General features: G+C 37.2%; 1 protein-coding gene across 11 annotated transcripts in view; it reads right to left on the reverse strand.

Moving 5' to 3' along the window:
• Positions 1 to 20,536, reverse strand: part of GOLGB1 (golgin B1) — a 90,198-nt gene that overhangs the window by 14,172 nt on the left and 55,490 nt on the right. For 8 of the 11 annotated variants that reach the window (XM_042956956.1, XM_042956958.1, XM_015544795.2 and 5 more), the window contains 2 exons: positions 18,036 to 19,950; positions 3,676 to 3,854 (listed from right to left, as the gene is read on the reverse strand). In XM_042956956.1, coding sequence (XP_042812890.1) covers positions 3,676 to 3,854; positions 18,036 to 19,950 — 2,094 coding nt within the window. Of the gene's footprint in view, positions 1 to 3,675; positions 3,855 to 4,945; positions 5,032 to 18,035; positions 19,951 to 20,536 lie in introns of those variants that run through there. The other 3 variants (XM_015544796.2, XM_042956959.1, XM_042956960.1) reach the window with 3 other exon arrangements.

The raw sequence follows: 20,536 nt of genomic DNA on the forward strand, positions 1-20,536 counted from the left end.
TCCTTATTTCCCCCACTAAGTATAGATAAAAACCCTGGGAATTATGTATAAAAACAAACACAGGAAGACCCAGAAACATGGAGAGAAGAAATTGGACCAACTAGGGACCCCAGGACATGAGAAATGACACAGCATTGAATTTGCTGGTTTTTCTTTTTGAATTTTATATATCCCAAACTGGGTGAAGAAGGATCCAACAATCTAGAAACACCAGTGAGTACCAAGTAAAGTTTGTTCCCACTTGCCAAAAGACCACTTGCCAAAAGCCTAGTGAGGCAAATATTAAAGACAGTAATCACTCTATTCTAGGTGAACATCATGGAAAAACCACAGCACCTTCCCTCCACCCCAAATCAACAAAATCCTAGTGGAAAGAGCAGACTTATATCTTTGCCTAGAGATAACTAGGTGTAATTCACCCTCCTTGCTGGGTGGTATCAGAAAAGGCCAAAGTACCCTGGACTATCACCACTACCCAGTGGAAAAGAGGTGACTCTGACTGCCCCCACCTACACCCCACTATAGTGTCAATGTAAACAACATGTGGGGTCTAGACATCTACCTCTACCCATAACAAGGTAACAAAGCAGAGGTAGTATCAGAGACAGGTTCCCTGTCCCTGTGCAGGTAGTATCAGAAGAGGTCAACAGAAAGTTTGGACTTTGGACTTCTGGACCAGGGGTAACAAGAGGAGTAGATGTCTACCTATTCAACCACCTTCCTGCAATGTCAGTAGGGACTGAGTGAGGAACCTATATTTTCCCCCACTGTCCAGTGATAATGAAATGCCTCTCTCCAAAACCTGCCACCCCCAATGGTATCAATGGAGTCCATGTATGGACCTTGGACTTGTATTCTCACCTAACAATACTGATGCACTGCTCCCCACCAAGTGCAGTGTCAATGAAGTACAAATGGGGAACCTGGGCAGCTGTCTCTTCCTGGCAGTATCAAGGCACCTCTTCTCCTGGGGTAACAATGAAGGCTGAGTAGACAGCCCACTGGGCTGCACCCTCCATCTAGCAGTGGAAGCCTACTAAAGCAGAGAATTTAAGTAAGATTGAGAGTCATATCATCTCCAAAATGTTCAAGATACAACTGAAAATCACTCATCATACTAAGAACCAGGGAAGTTATGACTTGTCTGAGAAAAGAAAATTAACAGATTACAACACTGAAATGACACAGATGTTGAATAAAATGTATAGAATTATATAAGGATTTTAAAGCAGCCACCACAAAAATGCTTAGACAAGCAATTACTAACACACTGGAAACAAATGAAAATACAGAATGCTTCCCATTTCTCCAAAGACAATATTCAGATGGGCAACAGACACATGAAAAGATGCTCAGCATCATAATCTTCAGAGAAAGGCAAATCAAAACCACAATAAGGTATCACCTCACAGCAGTCAGAATGGCTATTATCATAAAGACAAGAAATAGTTAAGTATTGGTGAGGATGTGGAGAAAAGGAAACTTCAATTACTGTTACTGGGAATATAAACTGGTACAGCCACTATATGAAACAGTATGAAGGTTCCTCAACAAATTAAAAATAGAATACCATACAACCCAGTAACTCCACTTCTGGGTATTTTCCAAAAGTAAACAAAAACACTAATTCAAAAAGATATATGCATCCTTATGTTTACTGCAGCATTATTTACAACTGCAAAGATATAGAAGCAACTCAAGTGTCCACTGACAGATGAATGGGTAAAGAAGATCTGGTATACACACACACACACACACACACACACACACACACACACACACACACACACAGGAATATTACTGAACTAAAAAGAGAAGGAAATTTTGTCATTCACAACAACATGGATGGACCTAGAGGGTATTATGCTAAATGAAGTAAGTCAGACAGAAAATGAGACAAACACCATATGATTTCACTTATATGTGGAATCTGAAAAACAACAAACAAAGAAATGGACTCATAAATACAGAGAACAAACCAGTGATTGCCAGAGCAGAGGGGGTGGAGGAGGGATGGCAAAATAGGGGAGAGGATTAAGAGGCAGAAACTACCAGTTATAAAACAAATAAGTCACAGGAATGAAAAGTTCAGCATAGGAAATATAATCAATAATATTGTAATAACTTTGTATGGTGACAGATGGTAACTACAATTATCACAGTGAGCACTGCATAATTTATATAATTGTTGAATCACTATGTTGTACAGCTGAAACTAATGTAACATTGTATGTCAATTATACTTCACTTAAAAAAAGAGAAAACCTCAGCAAAGAAATAGAAGATACAAAGAAGACTGAAAAGAAATCTTAGAACTTAAAAATATAATATCCAAAATAAAAGCTAATAACTCAATGGGCTCAACAACAGAATAGAAGTGATGAAGAAAAAAAATCAAGAATCAGTGAATATGAAGCTAGAACTGAAATTACTGAATTTGCAAATAGAGAAAAATAATCATTAAATTGGATTTCATCAAAATTAAAAAGACATTGAGAAGAATGAGAAGATAAGCTGCAGACTAGGAGAAAATATTTGCAAGCCACGTATCTGATAAGGAACTTGTACCTAGAACATATAAAGAATGCTCAAAACTCAAGAGTAAAAAAAAATTAACAACCCAAATAAAAAATGGACAGAACACATGAACAAACATTTCATTAAAAAGGACATATGCATGTCAAACAAGCAACAAAAAAATTTTCAACATTATTAGCCATTATGCAAATTAAAACCACACTGGGATACCATGGCGTATCTACTAAAAAACTACGATACAGTCACAATATCAAATGCTGACAAGAATACAGCATTCAATATTGAAACTAGATCATTCATATATTGCTGCTAGGAATATAAAATAGTACAGTCATTCTGGAATATAGTTTTATAATTTCTTAAAAAACTAAACAGACACTTACCATACAACCTAGCATTTGCACTCCTGGACAAACATCTCAGAGAAATGAAAACTTATTTTCCACATAAAAACCTATACACAAATGGTTATAGCAGCTTTATTAATAACACATAAAAATGAGAAGCAACACTCACGTGTGAATGGTTAAAGCAGTATATTCATACCATGGAATACTATTCATCAATAAAAAGAATGAACTATTGATACACGAACAATGTTGATGGACCTCAAAGGCATTTATGATATGTGAATAAAGCTAATTTCAAAAGGTTACATACCGTAGGATTCCACTTAAAATGATGTATGTTAACTAACTGGAATTTAAATAAAAACTTTTAAAAAATTCTCAAAATGGCAAAATGATAGAGGTGGAGAACAGATTAGTGGTTGCCAGAGTAGGATATTGGCATAGGAGGGCGAGGAAGTGACTATTTTCAGTGATGATTACATTTATTTACACATATGATAAAGTTGCACAGAACTATGCACACATACCACACACATACATATGTAAGTGAACATAAAATTGATGAAATCTGAAAAAGGTCTATGACTCACACCCATGTCATTTCCTAATTTGGGTATACTATAGTAATGTAAGATATTACCATTAGAGGAAACTGGGTGAAAGGTATACAGGAGCTCTCTGTACTATTTTTGTAACTTCTTATAAAACTATATTTTATAATAAAAAGCTAAAAAAAAAAAAAAAGAAAACTAAAAGAAAAAGAGTCAAAAAGCAGGGATTATCATACCTGAGCTGATGCAGCTCATGTTGCCAGGAGATATTTTCCTGCCTTAGCTCTTCTTGCATAATCTGAAAATTTTTTGTCTTATCTTGATACTCCTGAAGTTGAGCCTTCAGTGGACGTAACTCAGTGATTTCTTGGTTAATCTGTAAGTATTGCTGCTGCAGATTCTTCAATTCCTTCAGCTTTAACCAAAGGGAAAGTAACAGGGTGATTCATCACATCTCATTCACCCAGCTGTAAGTCATCAGCAGCTCTCTGCTAAGTCAGTCAGACACCACGACAGACTATCAGCACCTAACAGGTTCACTGACATATATTTGCAACATTAATCTCTAAAATGGTGAAATATAGGCAGCCAGGCTGGTGGGAATCACCCCATAGAGCTGCCATCAAGGCTATAGGGCCTGACCATTCCTGCAACTTGTACCCCAGCCTCCTGCTCCTGAGGTCCCCAGTTGATTCTAGATCTACAACCTGGACATAGGACAGACCTAGAGGACCTACAGTTTCTTTATGGGTGGTACCTCCCCAGAACAAGAAATGTAAAGATGGACTGACTTTCTATTTAGCCCTGTGCCCTGCTTAGGCTTTTAAACTTTCTTACATGGATATCAACCTTAACTCTAGCTTAGCTAATGTTGACTATGAAAAGAAGGCAGTGATGCCCAGGCCCAGGGATTAATAAGAGTACTTAGGCTTTGAGGGTCCAACATCCCGCCCACATAGGTTGTGTGACCCTGTGCACATTCCTCACACCCTCTAAGCCTTAATTTCCCTTATCTATAAAATTTCCCTTACCTTCCTTATAGTACTTCTCATTAGATTATGAGAATCAACTGACGAAATTAATGGTGGTAGTGATGATGGTTATGGTGGTGATGGTAATAATGATGATGGTCATATAATGATGGTGGACTTGCCTTTAATTAACAAAACTCTCTACCTACATTCCAGATATATCTTCAAATTATTTATCCCCAGTACTCTTTAAAAGCTTGGTAGTAAGAAATAATGTCAGGACATCTGGGCTAAAAGGGTGCATTGAACACATGTCTCTTTCACCCACTCTTAGAAACATCATTAAAGGTACAATAAAGGCATCATTTTATAAGCATAAAACACAAGAACAGGGAGAACAAGAGAGGAGTCAGCAACAACAAAATTAATTTTGGAAGCTGAAAAGCAGATGCATAAGTGGTAACTGACTTAACAGATCTGGGAAAGCCAAATCTTAAGCTGGCAGTAAGGAAAGCCAAGAACCAATGGAACTTACTCTGTAGAATCTTCAAAAGGCTCAGGAATTAACAGCACCAGGTACCTCTGGAAAAGATAGTGATGGGGGTAGGGAGAAGGTGGTGGCTGAAATAAGGAGAATTAGATGAAAGCTGCTTAAAAAACAATTACATCCCTAAATACTCCTCTTAGTTCCATACCTTTTGTTAACTCTAACAGACAACTAGAGTGTTATTCTTTGGAGAAGGTAAAAGAAGTGTCTCTGGGCCATCAAATACCAGGCACAACTGAAGGTAAAAAGACTGCTCTAAAACAAGGGTGATTGAGTCAATGTATGCCTTCTGAATGCTTGAAGTCTTTCCCCTACTCAGCTTGGACAATGCTGGCACCCAGGCCTTTACCATCCATGCAGGAAATGAGAAGTCTTCTCTAGAAAATCTGACCAGCCCAAGAGGAACTAAAGATACAACATGGGAACTACCCACAAAAAGTTCAGCAAGATCACCCTGCAATCACCAACCTCACAGTTGGTAAGCCCCATCCACAAGCTTTTTAGACCTTACCCTTAAACATGAAGAGTGATTCAAGGATTAACCCCCATCTGAAGAATGGATATCATTAAGTCTGGGATGAAAAGAACTAAAAGAAAAGTAATTCAGAAGAGATTAGCAGGAGGAAGAATATAATACACTTGAAGATTTAACAGAGAATATTGGAAATTAGAAACATTAGAGCAGAAATAAAAAATAAAGAAAAATTCATTATAAGAAAACATCAAAGAACAAAATTACCACCCCTATTCTTGGAGAAATAAGTTAAGAACATCTATCTATGTGACAAGAAAAAAAAAAAGAAATACTTAGAAATTAGGAACATGATCATAAAAATGAAAACCTCAATATAAGGTTCTAAGGATAAAAGTGAGAAAGCCTTCCCAAAGTATAGCAAAAAGAATAGAAAGGAAAATTATAGAACCAATCCAGAAGGTCCTACATCTAAATAACAGGCTTTTCAGAAAAAAAGACAACAGAGAAAAAGGATGGGGAAAATGGTAAAACTGAATTCAAAAGAATCTCCCAAAATTGATGAGTATGACTTCTTGGATTTAAAGGACTAGAGAAAATGATGAATAAAAATAGATCCACATCAAAGTACATTATCATGAAATTTCAGAATACATGACTAAAAACTCTATACATTTCCAAAAAGAAATGAGAGAGACAAAAAGGAGATAAAGAAATAGATTATAGATAAAGGATCAGCAATCAGAACATTAGACTCCTGAACCACACTGTAATATAAAAGGCAATAGACCAATGTCTTCACAATTTTGAAGGGGAATTATTTTCAGCTTAGAATTCTATAGCCAGCCAAACTATCAATCAAGTATGAGAGATAAAAAGACATTTTCAATAAATTTACCTCCCCTGTATCTTTTCTTAGGGAGCTACCAACAAATCATTTGTTGGAAATGATTTCTTCCAACATGGGAATTCCAACAAGGGGAATTATTTTCAGCTTAGAATTCTATAGCCAGCCAAACTATCAATCAAGTATGAGAGATAAAAAGGCATTTTCAAAAAATTTACCTCCCCTGTATCTTTTGTTAGGGAGCTTCCAACAAATCATTTGTTGGAAATGATTTCTTCCAACAAAATGAAGACACAAAACCAAGACAAGGAAGACCTGGAATACAAAAAACAGGAGATCTAATACAAGAAACAGGTGAAGGGAGATATCCTAGGATGAAAACTAGGAGTGCACAGCAACTGGTTCATGTAAGAGCGAGAAAAAAAACTCCAGAATTTTCTTCATAAATGCAAAATTGATAGGAATAAACACCTTAAGAGGATATGTGGATAAATGGCAGTAAACCTAGAGGTAAATTATATTGATAAATAGAAAGAAAACTAGTAACAACAACAAAAATACAGCTATTAACTCTAAGGGGGAAAAAAGATGCTGAGGAAAATAAAAGTAACATATCTCAGCTCTTATTTGTAGTCATAAAAATGTAAACACTGGGGCGCCTGGGTGGCTCAGTCGGTTAAGTGGCCAACTTCAGCTCAGGTCATGATCTCGCGGTCCGTGAATTCGAGCCCCACATCGGGCTCTGTGCTGACAGCTTAGAGCCTGGAGCCTGTTTCAGATTCTGTGTCTCCCTCTCTCTGACCTTCCCCTGTTCATGCTCTGTCTCTCCCTGTCTCAAAAATAAATAAAACGTTAAAAAAAATTTTAAAAAAATTTAAAAAAAATGTAAACACTGAATACTGAATTAACCAGAATGCAAATTACATCAGTAGAATGGAAAACGGGCTGTATACTGAAAATGTGCATATGTACCATGGAAGTAGAGAGAGGAAAGAGACCTAAATAAATCCCCGTTAGCATAAAAGACAGTCAATAGCTAATACAAAGAATTAAAACTCAAGATGCATTACCAGCATGATATTTAGATACCGAGAAAACACCAAAATAATAAGACAGTTGAAAGCAAAGTGTCTTGGGAGGAGGAGAATCAGAGTTGGGAGTGCTGTTTTTCTAATCAAACACGTAGAACTGAGTGATATGCAGAATTTAGTGACATAGATGTGCATATAACTTTATTTTTTAAACAAAAAAGAAAAGCATTTTTTTGTTTTAAAACAAAAACATATTTATGCACTAAATATATTCTTTATTCACTCCTCTAATCCAGATACTCTAAATATTAATCTTGGAATAGACTAGATCATCAGGAAGCTGTGTGTCTGGGACTGCATTTTAGCTGTTTGTATAAGTACCTTTAGGAAACTAGACAAAATTCTTTTGCTATGCAGTTACAGCAAGGAATGGCTAAATTAAACCTATAAAATAGGGAGCCTAGGTGGCTCAGTTGGTTGGGTGTCCGACTTCAGATCTGATCTCACCGTTTGTGGGTTTGAGCCCCGCGTTGGGCTCTGTGCTGTCAGCTCAGAGCCTAGAGCCCGCTTCGGATTCTGTGTCTCCCTCTCTCTCTGACCCTCCCCCTACTTGCACTCTCTCTCTCTCTCTCAAAAATAAATAAACATTAAAAAAATTTTTTAACCCCTATGAAATAACTATTATATTTACTGTAGAGAAGTAAAGGATATTTCACAATTTCATACGGTCCTCTCTATAGAAACACAAAAGAAATTTCTTGCAGGTCTCAATAAACTATTCTTATATCGAACAAAGTAGTTTTTCTTTCTTCCTTTTCCCTAAAACACGGATATTGTAATTCATGTATATGGATTTTTAATTCCTTATTTCTGATGGCTGCCAGAAAGCTGGAAAAAAATCTGATGACCCATCTTTCTAAAAAGATATTGTGACATCTCCTTGGGATACTAAATTTACTCCTGGTTTAATCTTTTTCTCTCCTATCCTCCTCTTCTCTTCCTTCCCAGTTACTTGCATTATATTATCGTGAAAAACTGCTCATATCTTTATATGCTACTTCAAGTCATTTTCAGAATGAAATGAGTATAGGGGACTTCCAGAAAAGATGGCAGAGTCAGAGGATCCTAAAGTCACCTTGTTCCATGGATACAACTAGATAACAATCACATCAGTGTAAACAACCCTGAAAATGATTCAAAGACTGGCAGAACAGACTCCACAAGTAAACATACAGAAGAGACCACATCAGGTAGAAACACAGTTGGGAGCCAAGCTGACTCAGGAGACTGTCCATGGGAAGGAAGGACATCACAAGAACAGAGAAGGGAGAGGAGCAGACCCCATACCAGGCACCCCAGTCACAGGGACCTGAACTGGGAAGACAAAGCCTCGTAACACTGGCTTTGAGAACCAAAGGGAGCTAATATCTGGAGTTTTTATAATCAGTGGGGCTTACCACCTAGAACTTTACAGATGAACAGCTTGGCTCTGGGAGAGCTGGAGGGCAAGAGAAAATTAAGTCCCTTCCAATAAAGAGCACAACAAATAGCCCTGCTGAGATATAGCATAAAAGCAGCAGTTTGAAAAAATGCCTGGGGTATACAGGAAGACTTATCTATTAATCTCAGAGTGTATGCTGGAGGGCCAAGGATCTTTGGGAGACTTCTCCAAGAACAAAAGAGCTGGCAGGTGCCATTTCCCTCCCACCCCCAGCCTATATATGCAGATGTCTGCAGAAACCAGTGCAGCACAAACACTCTCCACTTGGGATTGCTGTGCCCCACCCCTGGGTTCTTCTGCAGACTCATCCCCTGCAACCTGGCCTCAGCAGGAGTATATCCAAAATGGCACCACAGGCGTGGCATTCTGCAAACAGTCCCAACAGGGGCCAATACCACTCCAAAGTGACCCCTGTCCAAAGGAGAGGGGAAGATAACCACACAGTAGTTTACTGCAGCCTTAGCAATGGGCTGGGAGGAGATGCCTGGTCTGACTACAATCCCCCACCCACTAACAAAAACCTACCAGGGGATAACACAGGGAGAGCTCCCTGCAGTTCAGTGTAATCACAGCTCCGGCAAACACCTGGTCTGACCCAACTAAAGCCCAAGACAGCCCCAGACTGGCCCATTAACAACACAGGGACCAAACTCTGCCCACAACAGGCAAAAGGAGCCATTGCAGATCACTACACTGAAGGCAAACACAGCTCAGCCACAACATGAGGGTGCACACAACACACACAGGAAACACCTTGAAATGCCAGGTTCTGGTGAACAAGGGACATTGCACTACAGGGCACCACAGGATCTCTTCTTGATAAGGCCACTACTTGCCACGGCTGACTTGATGTTGCTGACTTTCCTAACACATAGATATAAACATGGAGAGTTAGGCAAACTGAGGAATCAGAGGAATAATCCCCAAATGAAAGAACAGGACAAAAAGAGAGAAATGAAATGGAGATAAGCAATATGCCTGACAGAGGATTTAAAGTAATGGTCAGAAAGATACTCATTGAACTTGAGAAAAGAGTGGAAGATCTCAGTGAGACTGTCAACAAAAAACCAGAAAACACACAAAAAAAGAACCAGAGAGGAAGAACTCAATAACTGAAATTAAAACTACACTAGAGAGAATAAATAGTAGAATAGAGAAAAGAGAAGTACAGATCAGTAACCTGGAAGACAGAGTAATGGAAAACAATCAAGCTAAACAAGAGAAAGAAAAATGAATAAAGAATGAGAATAGATTAAGGGAACTCAGTGATATCTTCAAGTATAACGTTTGCATTATATGGATCCCAGAAGAAGGAGAGAAAGGGGGCAGGAAATTTATTTGAAGAAATAATAGCTAAAAATTTCCCTAATCAGGGGGAAGACACATAAATCCAGATCCAGAGGCACAGACAGCCCCCAACAAAATCAACCCAGGGAGGTCCACACCAAGATACACAGTAATTAAAATGGCAAAAATTAATGATACAGAGAATTTTAAAAGCAGCAAGAGAAAAGAAAACAATACGTACAACAGAAAGCCCATAAAACTATCAGCTGATTTTTCGGCAGAAACTTTGCAGGACACAGGGGAGTGGCATGATATATTCAAAGTGCTGAAAGAAAAAAACCTGCAATAAACAATACTCTATCCAGAAGGGCTTTATCTATCATTCAGAATAGAAGGAGAGATAGAGTTTCAGGACAAATGAAATTTAAAGGAATATATCACCACCAAACCAGCCTTACAAGAAATGTTAAAGGGGACTCTTCAAATGGAAAGGAAAGACCATAAGCAGAAGTAAGAAAAGTAGGAAGCACAAAAGCAGTAAAATCAAGTACATCTATAAAAACCAGTCAAGGGTTTCACAAAATACAAATATGTAAAGTATGACACTATATACCTAAAACATGGAGGGGAGAGGAGAAAATTTTGGTACTTTTAGAATTAGTTCAAACTTAAGTGACCATCAGCTTAATACAGACTATTATATGCACAAGATGTTATATATAAACCTAATGGTAACCACAAATCAAGAAACTGGTAATAGACATGTAAAAAAATAAAATGAATCCAAGTATATCACTAAAGAAAGACAGCAAACCATGAGAGAAGAGAACAAGAAAGGAACAGAAAAGATCTACAAAAACAACTGTAAAACAAGCAACAAATTTGCAAGAAGTACACACCTATCAATAACTACCTCAAATGTAAATGAACTAAACTCTCCAATCAAAAAGCATGCAGTGACAGAATGGATAAAAAATCAAGACTCATCTAGATGCTGTCTAGAAGAGACTCATTTCAGACCTAAAGATACCTGCAGATTAAAATTGAGGGGGACAGAGAAACATGTATCATGCAAATAGATTTCAAGGGAAAGCTAGGGTAGCAATACTTACATCAGACAAAATAGACTTTAAAGTAAATACAATAACAAGAGACAAAGAAGGACACTCCATAATCATAAAGAGAACAATCCAACAAGATATAGCAATTGTAAATATTTATGCACCCACCATGGCACACCCAAATAAATAAAGAAGCCCACAACTTAAAGGAAGTAATCAGTAGTAATACAATAATAGTAGGAGACTTTAACACTCCAGTGAAATCGGACAGACCATCCAAATAGAAAATCAACAAGAAAACAGTGGCTTGAATGACATGCTGTACCAGATGGACCTAACAGACATACTCAGAACATTCCATCCTAAAACAGCAGAATATACATTCTTTTCAAGTGCACATAAAATATTCTCCAGAATATATCATGTTAGACCACAAACAAGTCTCAACAAATTCAAAATGAGTGAAGAGGTATCATGCATCTTTTCTGACAATGCTACATATAAAACTAGAAATCAACCCCAAGGAAAAAATCTAGAAAGAACACAAATACATAGAGATTATATAACATGCTACTAATGAATGAGTCAACCAAGAAATCAAAGAGGAAACTTACAAATACATGAAGACAAATGAAAATACAATGATCCAAAATCTTTGGGGTGCAGCAAAAGTGGTTCTAAGAGGGAAGTTTATAGCAAAACAGGCCTACCTCAAGAAGCAAGAAAAATCTCAAATAAACAATCTAACCTTACATTTAAAGGATCTTTAAAAAAAGAATAACAAAAAAAATCTAAAACCAGCAGAAGGAAGGATAAAATAAAGATTAGAGCAGAAATAAACAAAATAGAAACTAAAAATACAATAGGAGAGATCAATGAAACCAGGAGCTGGTTCCTGGAAAAGACCAACAAAATTGATAAAATATTGGTGAGATTCATAAAAGAGAGAGAGAGAGAGAGAGAGAGAGAGAACTCAAATAAAATCAGAAATGAAAAAAGAAATGACCGACACCACAGAAATACAAAGGATTATAAGAGAATATTATGAAAAATTATATGCTAACAAATTGGGCAACCTAGAAAAAATGGATAAATTCCTATAAACATATAATCTACCAAAATTGAAGCAGGAAGAAACAGAAAATTTGAACAAACCAATACCAGCAAAGAAACTGAATCAGTAATCAACAAACTCCCAACAAACAAAAAAGTCCAGGACCAGACAGCTTCACAGGTGAATTCTACCAAACATTTAAAGAAGAGTTAACCCTGTTCTTAAACTATTCCAAAAAGTAGAAGAGGAAGGAAAGGTTCCAAATTCATTGTATGAGGCTAGCATTATCCTGATTCCAAAACCAGATAAAGACACCACTAAAACAGAGAACTACAGGCCAACTACTCTGATGAGCATAGATGCAAAAATCCTCAACAAAATATTAGCAAACTGAATCCAACAATATATTTAAAAAATCATTCACCATAATCAGAATTTACTCCTGAGATGCTGGAGGGTTCAATATTTGCAAATCGATCAATGTGAGATCTTTTCAATATCTGAAGAAAAAGCACTTGACAAGGTACAACATCCATTCATGACAAAAACCATCAGCAAAGCAGGTTTAGAGGGAACATACCTCACCATAATACAGGTCTTATATGAAAAACCCACAGCTAACATCATATTCAATGGGGAAAAACAGAGCTTTTCCCCTGAGGTCAGGAACAACATGAGGATTTCCTTTCTCACCATCACCACTTTTATTCAGCATAGTACTAGAAATCTTAGCCACAACAATCAGATTAAGAGAAAGAAATAAAAGGCATCCAAATTGGTAAGAAAGAAGTAAAACTTTCACTATTTGCAGATTACATGATACTATATATAGAAAACCCTAAAGATTCCACCAAAAACCTACTAGAACTGATAAATGAATTCAGTAACTTCACAGAATAAAAATCGATATACAGAAATCTGTTGCATTTCTATTTACTTAATGAAGCAACAGAAAGAGAAATAAATAAAACAATCCTATTCACAATTGCAACCAATAATAGTGAAATACCTAGGAATAAAATTCACCAAAGAGGTGAAAGACCTGTACTCTGTAAACTATAAAAACACTGATGAAAGAAATTAAAGATGACACACACACACACAAAAATGGGAAGATATTCTATGCTCACGGACTGGGAGAGCCAATATTGTTAAAATGTCTATACTACCCAAAGCAATCCTTAATCAAATGCAATCCCTATCAAAATACCAACAGCATTTTTCACAAAACTACAATAAATAATCCTAAAATTTGTATGGAACCACTAAGACCCTGAATAGCCAAACCAAACTTAAAAAAGAACAAAATTGGAGCTATCACTCTCCCAGATTCCAAACTATACTACAAAGCTGTAATAATCAAAACACTATGGTACTGGCACAAAAACAGACACATTGATCATTGGAAAGAATAGAGCCCAGAAGTAAACCTATGATTTAATCAATTAATCTATGACAAATGAGGAAAAAGACAGTCTCTTCAACAAATGGTGCTGGGGAAACTGGACAGCTACATGCGAAAGAATGAAACTGGACCACTTTCTTACACTATACACAAAAATAAATTCAAAATCGATTAAAGACCTAATTGTGAGACCTGAAACTATAGAAACCTAGAAGAGAGCACGGGCAGTAATTTCTTTGGCCCCAGCAACATTTTTTCTAGTTATGTCTCCTAAGGCAAGGAAAACAAAAGCAAATATAAACTATTGGGACTACATCAAAATAAAAAGCTTCTAGAGAACAAAGGAAAAAATCAACAAAAAAAAGACAACCTACTAAATGGGAGAAGGTATTTGTAAATGATACATCCACTAAAGGGTTAGTATACAAAATATATAAATAACTTATAAAACAACACCAAAAAACCCCCACACAATCCAATTTTTAAAAGGGCAGAAGACATGAACAGATATTTTTCCAAAAAAAGACATATGGCCAACAGACACATAAAAAGATGCTCAACATCACTAATTATCAGAGAAATGCAAATCAAAACCACAATGAGATACCTGTCAGAATGGCTAGAATCAAAAACACAAGAAACAACAAGTTTTGGTGAAGATACGGAGAAAAAGGAACCCTCACTCACTATTGGTAGGAATGTAAACTGATGGCATCTACTGTGGAAAACAGTATGGAATTTCCTCAAAAAATTAAGAACAGAATTACAATATGATCCAGTAATTCTACTACTGGATATTTATCCAAAGAATACAAAAATACTAATTCAGAAAGATATATGCATCCCTATGTTTACAGCAGCAATAACACAATATCTAAAATATGGAAGGAATCCAAGTGGTCCATCAATAGATGAGTGGATAAAGAAGATGTATTTATATACAATGGAATAATAGTCACAGAAAGGAATGAAATCTCACCATGTGTAACATGAATGGGTCTAGAGTGTATAATGCTAAGTGAAATAAGTCAGTCAGAGAAAGACAAATACCATATGATTTTACTCATATGTGGAATTTAGGAAACAAAACAGTCAAAGGAAAAAGGAGGCAAAAAAGCAGACTGATGTTTACCAGAGGGGAGGTGGCAGGGGGATGGGTGAAACAGGTGAAGGGGACGAGGAGTCCACTTATCCTGATGAGCACTGAGTAATGTATCGAATTGCTGAATCACTATATTGTATACCTGAAACTAATGTAACACTGTGCATTAATTACACTGGAATCTAAAAACAATTAAAAAAAAAAAGAATGAAATGAGTATAGATAAAGGCAGCTCTGGAGATTTGCTCTCTACCCTTTAGGTAAACATTGTCTAAGTACTTATTTGATTATGGGAAAGTCCTAAGGAAGTTCGGACAGACTGAAAACTCTGGAATGTTTTCAGAGTTGTTTGTGACATTGTATTAGAATCCTCAGGGCTAATTCTCTGCCCCTTGGACACTCAGACTTTCCCTTGAATAACTAAGTAGAGAACCAAAGTAAGCTAAATCCCTTTCGGATCTAAATCATTTCTGGAGTGGTCCTGAGGGAAAAGGAGTGTGTTGTAGAAAGAGGTGATAAACTGCTAGCCTCAGCTGAATGTTGAAACTGATAGTGGTTGACTTAAGATAGCTGCCATAACTATCATATATGCAGCCAGTGACTGAGAGACTATATGCTTCAATGCCCGTGACATAGACTGAGAACAAGATATGAGGGAAAAGAGTTGATGGACAGTTAATGATACATTCAAGAAGTATGCAGAAGCACCTCAGCAGACTGCAGTGGGCCTCATTTGTAGTATCACCCAGTCAGACTGTCAGGCTTTCATGTGATTTATAACCCTGCCTAGGCTTTAGGATTCATTCATGGCAGAAATAAAGGCCTCAGTCTCAAATGTTTCCGTAACTCCCCTACGTGACAGTTTTACAAAATGGAAAAAACAGCGTTTTCAGTAACAACCACAAAAATAGAGAATGATCCCCAACTATGTTGATTACCTACCATATAGTTAATTAATTACGCCATGCTAAAAATCATAGGAAATACATACAAGTATAAGACATGACACTTAACCAAGAGTTTAGAATCTAATCAGGGAAATATTAAGTGTATAGAAATTAAACACACACAGACACATACACATATATACATCAAGACAATATGGAACAAATCAAAGTACTAGAGAAGTACAAACAGAAGGCAATGGACAATTAAGTGATTTGGAAATACAACCAGAGAATTTGAGCTCCAGGGAGATGTTTAAATAGTGGGAAATATTTGCCCAACAAAGGAAAATTGAGAGAACATTTTGGTTCAGAGGATGGTAATGTGGAAGTACTAGATATGATTACTGCATAATGAGGAGTTCAGTTTGGCTGCAATGAAGATTATGAGTAATGGAGTAGTAACAAGGAAGGCTGGAAAGAAGGACCTGAACAAGATATAGGGTGTCAAATGCCAGAGGTTTGAATCCTAAGCCTATTCTAGAGTAATACAACTTTTAAAGATTTTTGAGCAGTATAGTAATAAGAAAGAAGAGCTTAAGATTTATTCAGTGATGATATATAAAATATACTGGAAAGGTGACAAACTCAAAGAAGCAGTATCACAACAGTTAAGTGTATAGTGTTAAGAACTTATCTTAAGATATCGATGATGGAAAGGAAAAAGATATTTGAAGCCCACTGTGAGTAAAGTGACAGACCTTGATGATTAAATGAAATAAAATCATGGATAGCTATGAGCCTTAGGGAACAGAAGAACACTACTATGAGTTATAGAAATGTAGAAATTATAAAATGCTGACTTGGCTTGTAAATATCCAGCAGACGAAAATATGGAATGGGGATTGAGAGATAGAAAGCATTGTGAGGTAGCAAGTTTAATCCCCAGTGTTTACGATAAGTAGAGCAATTCATTAAACAAAACCTTGTCAATTAAGAATCTAACATAATAGCTTCCAGGAAAAAGATTTTGACTTCGAAGATAATCAAGTCCTGGGTGCTATAAACTACAGCTTTGAGGTATATACTGTCCTGATGAAAACCTTTCACATTTGCATTCTGAAAGCAATGAAAAAAGTTTAAGCTCCTAGGACAAAGTCTGCTGAACTGAAACTATTTTTAAAATATAAACAAATATGTACACATTGTATTGCTGTCAAAACAATAGCTGGAAAGAGGGGCTTTGTTTGGATTACAAAAATGAAAAAATTATCTATAAATGCTAGATATTAAGTGTAATATGAATGAACACATTGTCTACAAAGAAAAAGAAAAATTAGAACAAGTCTTTACAGGTAGGGGAGGGGCGCCTGGGTGGCTCAGTCGGTTGGGCATCTGACTTCAGCTCGGGTCATGATCTCACGGTTTGTGGGTTTGAGCCCCACATCGGGCTCTGTGCTGACAGCTCAGAGCCTGGAGCCTGCTTTGGATTCTGTGTCTCCCTCTCTCTCTGCCCCTTCCCCCACTCATGCTCTCTCTCTCTCTCAAAAATAAACATTAAAAAAAAATTTACAGGTAGGAAAAATGATCTCTTTACTCAGGCTAATCTTAAAAACTAGAATTTTCATATTCTGGACACTGGTCACTTTTTAAAATGGAAAATCCAACCTTTTGAAGCTCAGTTTATTTCCTATTTGGCCTAAGTACATGGCCTTGACAGAGTCAAGAACTGTCATGAAAGTGAAGGCAGTAATGTCACAAAGCAGAACCTGGCTTGGCTCATATAGTTCCAATTTTTGCCTCTGAATCTTGATAACCTGGAAGTTTTTAAGAAAACAGACCTCGATTAAACTACTGGATCCTGCTAAAAGCAGCAAAATTTTAGTATTAGAGATCCTCATTAGCTTTCTCTCAGATTGAAAAAAAGTTGGGTATTAAACTTATTTAAATTAACCATTTTTACATTTAACTTTTTTGTGACAAATTAGGGTTGAGTTATATGTAAGTATGAGATGAACTGAATCCTCTCTACCCTTAATTCTACCAGATGACCTATTGCTAAACTGTCACTGTAAGAAGGCACTGAATGATCCCTATACCTTCATTCATTGAACTATGACAAATTCTGGAAATATTTATGTGTGTGTTTAAAATATATAAAACAGCCTCCATCTCTTCATTCTTTTGTAACCAACGGAGAGTTTTGTGCACAGAAAATCTGTAATTGTTTTTAAATGGAATGGCAGATTTAAAGTAATTTAAGTAATGTCTGTGTTTCTCTAAGAGCACACAGAATCTGTGAGATGGATAATACTGTCTCAGAGTTCCCAGATAATATGTATAAGAATGTGCTTATCTTTTTTTCCATGGAGACGAAAATTATAAAGAAAGGCTCAAAAACTCCCAAAGACCAGAAAGAGAACCAGACACTCACTAGTCGGTCTCTGTCATTTTGGAGTGATGACATAGCTTTTTTTAAACTCTGGACTTCAGCTAGGCTGGTCACAGGCTGGGCCGCAGACCTCTGCTTCCCCTCCTCCAACTTGCGGAATTTCTGCAGTTCATTCAACAGGTGATCTCTCTCATTCTGTAGACTGGCCATAGCCTTGGAAAAGGACTGCACTTGACTGTAAGAATCTTCTAGTTGTGAGGACAAGTGAAGCAGTTGCTCATCTTTGGACAAAAGCTGTTGGTTAAGTTTCTCAAGGTGAGGCAAGCTGCTATCCTCAGTGGAGTTCGCTGAAACGGCAGCTTTAGAAACAAGAGCATCTCTCTCCCTGCTTAAGAGGCCCTGTTCTTCTCTCAGCTGTGCCAGCTCCTCGAGACTGGCCTCGTATTTCCTTTTCAGTTCATCAAGCTCCTCATTGGCATGATCCCTGCTATTTTGTAGGGAGTTCATAGACCTTCCGAAAGACTGGATTTGTGCTGTGAGATCTTTATTTTCTTTGGTGACCATGAGTAATTTCTGTTCCATCTCCACTAGATCTCTTGCTAGCTCTGCCACTCTCTCTTCTGCAGTTTCTGTTTCATTTCGCATTATCCCGGCATCATGGTGAAGATGCTTTAATTCTTTCTTCAGTTTATCTTCAATTTCACCCACTTTCTTGGCAGCTTCCTTCTGAACACAAATCAACTCCTTTTCCAGTTCTGTAATTCTCTTCTGAGAGGAGGAAAGGGTAGTACTTAACTTCTGTACTTCTTCTTCTTTTACTTTTAATTGGGCCTGAAATATCCCTAAAGTTCCTTCTTCTTGCAAGGCTGTCAACTGTTTCTTTAGTTGAGATATAGATGCATTCAAGCTCTCAATCTCTCTAGACAAACTTTGTTTCTCCTCCTCTAGAGCAAGTGAGGACCTCCGCAGATCCTCCTTTGCTTCCTCAGACTCCTTCAGCTTTCCTTCCAATTTAGCACATTCACTTTTTAGCTCCTTATTCTGCTGAAGTTGGGCTTCAAGTAGTTGTTTTTGCTGGCAGTCCTTTCTTGATATCACTTGGTTCAGGTCTTCTCTATACTGGATCAGTTCTGCATCTAATTTGGCATTCTCAGAATTGAGATCATCCATATGACTTCTCAAGCATCGAATTTCTTCTTTAAGCTTGTTATTCTCAGCAGCAGCTTCTTGGATGAGTTGATCTTTTTCCAAGATGACAGAGAGATGTCGCTCTTCCAGCTGTTGGTAGTCGCCTACTATGCGGTCTCGGTCATCCTGGAGAGAAGACATGGATTTAACGAAGGAATTCAACTGAGCCTTCTGCTGCAAGTTTTCCTTCTTGATGGTTTTCAGTGTTTCCATAAGCTGGTTGGTTTTGTCAACAGCTTTTTTGTTCTCCTCTTCTAAGACAATATTCTCCTCTTCCTCCTGGGACAACAGGTTTTCCAATTCTTTAATTTCTTTATTATGTTGCTGATGTAGTTCAGCAACAGCTACTTGGATTGCCTGTTCCTTGGCAGAAAGCAGGCTTATAATCTTCTGCTCCTTCATGCTTATTTCTTCATGCAGCCTACTAGTCAGTTGTCTGGAGGCCTGAAGATCAGTCTCTAGCTGTTCATAACTGAACTTACAATTCTGGATGTCAGCCTCTTGCTGCTTTATGATCCCTTCCAAATTCTCTTTCTTTTCCTTACATTTTTCTAAAGAATTATTTAAATCAGTCGACTGGTCTCTGAGAATCTTAAGTTCTGATTCCAACTTAGCTAATTCATTCTGAGAACTGTGGTACAGATGCCGAGTCTCTTCTAGCTGGGACAAAAGTTCTTTGTTTTCCCCTTGCAGAGTATCACAGACCTTTTGTTGAAGCTGGACCTCTGTCTGGGCCTTGGACTCCCAAATTTGCTTATCATGTTCAAGCCTGGAAAAAAAGAGAGGAGGTCATTAATTACAGATTTCAAGGAAAAACTACCTGATGCCTAAGGAACACATACAACAAGTACTCAGACCTACAAATGAATCAATATTTATGATTCAAGGTGCTCATCCTTTTAATGAAGAGATATTAGTTCTATTGAGTGCTCTGTATCAAAGGTATATTGTACCTAAGGGTATTTCAGTCATAAACTCCCAAATATGTTGCTGATTTTAGTGGCATGACTTTGCACACTCTAGAAAGCAATATTTTCTATTTTGTTTTACTTTGCTCCAGACAAGCTAATGTCTAGCTTCTTAAAGGAATTATCTTGGTGTGACAGACCATGAGGAAACCTGTCTCAGAGCAGAAAAATCCTATTAAAAGTGGAGGAGTACCAAGTGTTAGTTCCTAAGCTTGAAAAGTGATATAAAATTGGTGTTAGAGGAAAAGAACTCTAACAGGTATATGCAGTATGAATTAATGTGAAATATAGGGAAGAGAAAAGAGGAGATCATTTAGGAAGCTAAAGCAGTCATTTGGGAGTACCACAGTAAAAACCCAAAGATAGTGGAAATGAAAACGAAATGGG

This window comes from Panthera tigris, chromosome C2 (assembly GCF_018350195.1).
Source record: "Panthera tigris isolate Pti1 chromosome C2, P.tigris_Pti1_mat1.1, whole genome shotgun sequence".
NCBI lineage: Eukaryota > Metazoa > Chordata > Mammalia > Carnivora > Felidae > Panthera > Panthera tigris.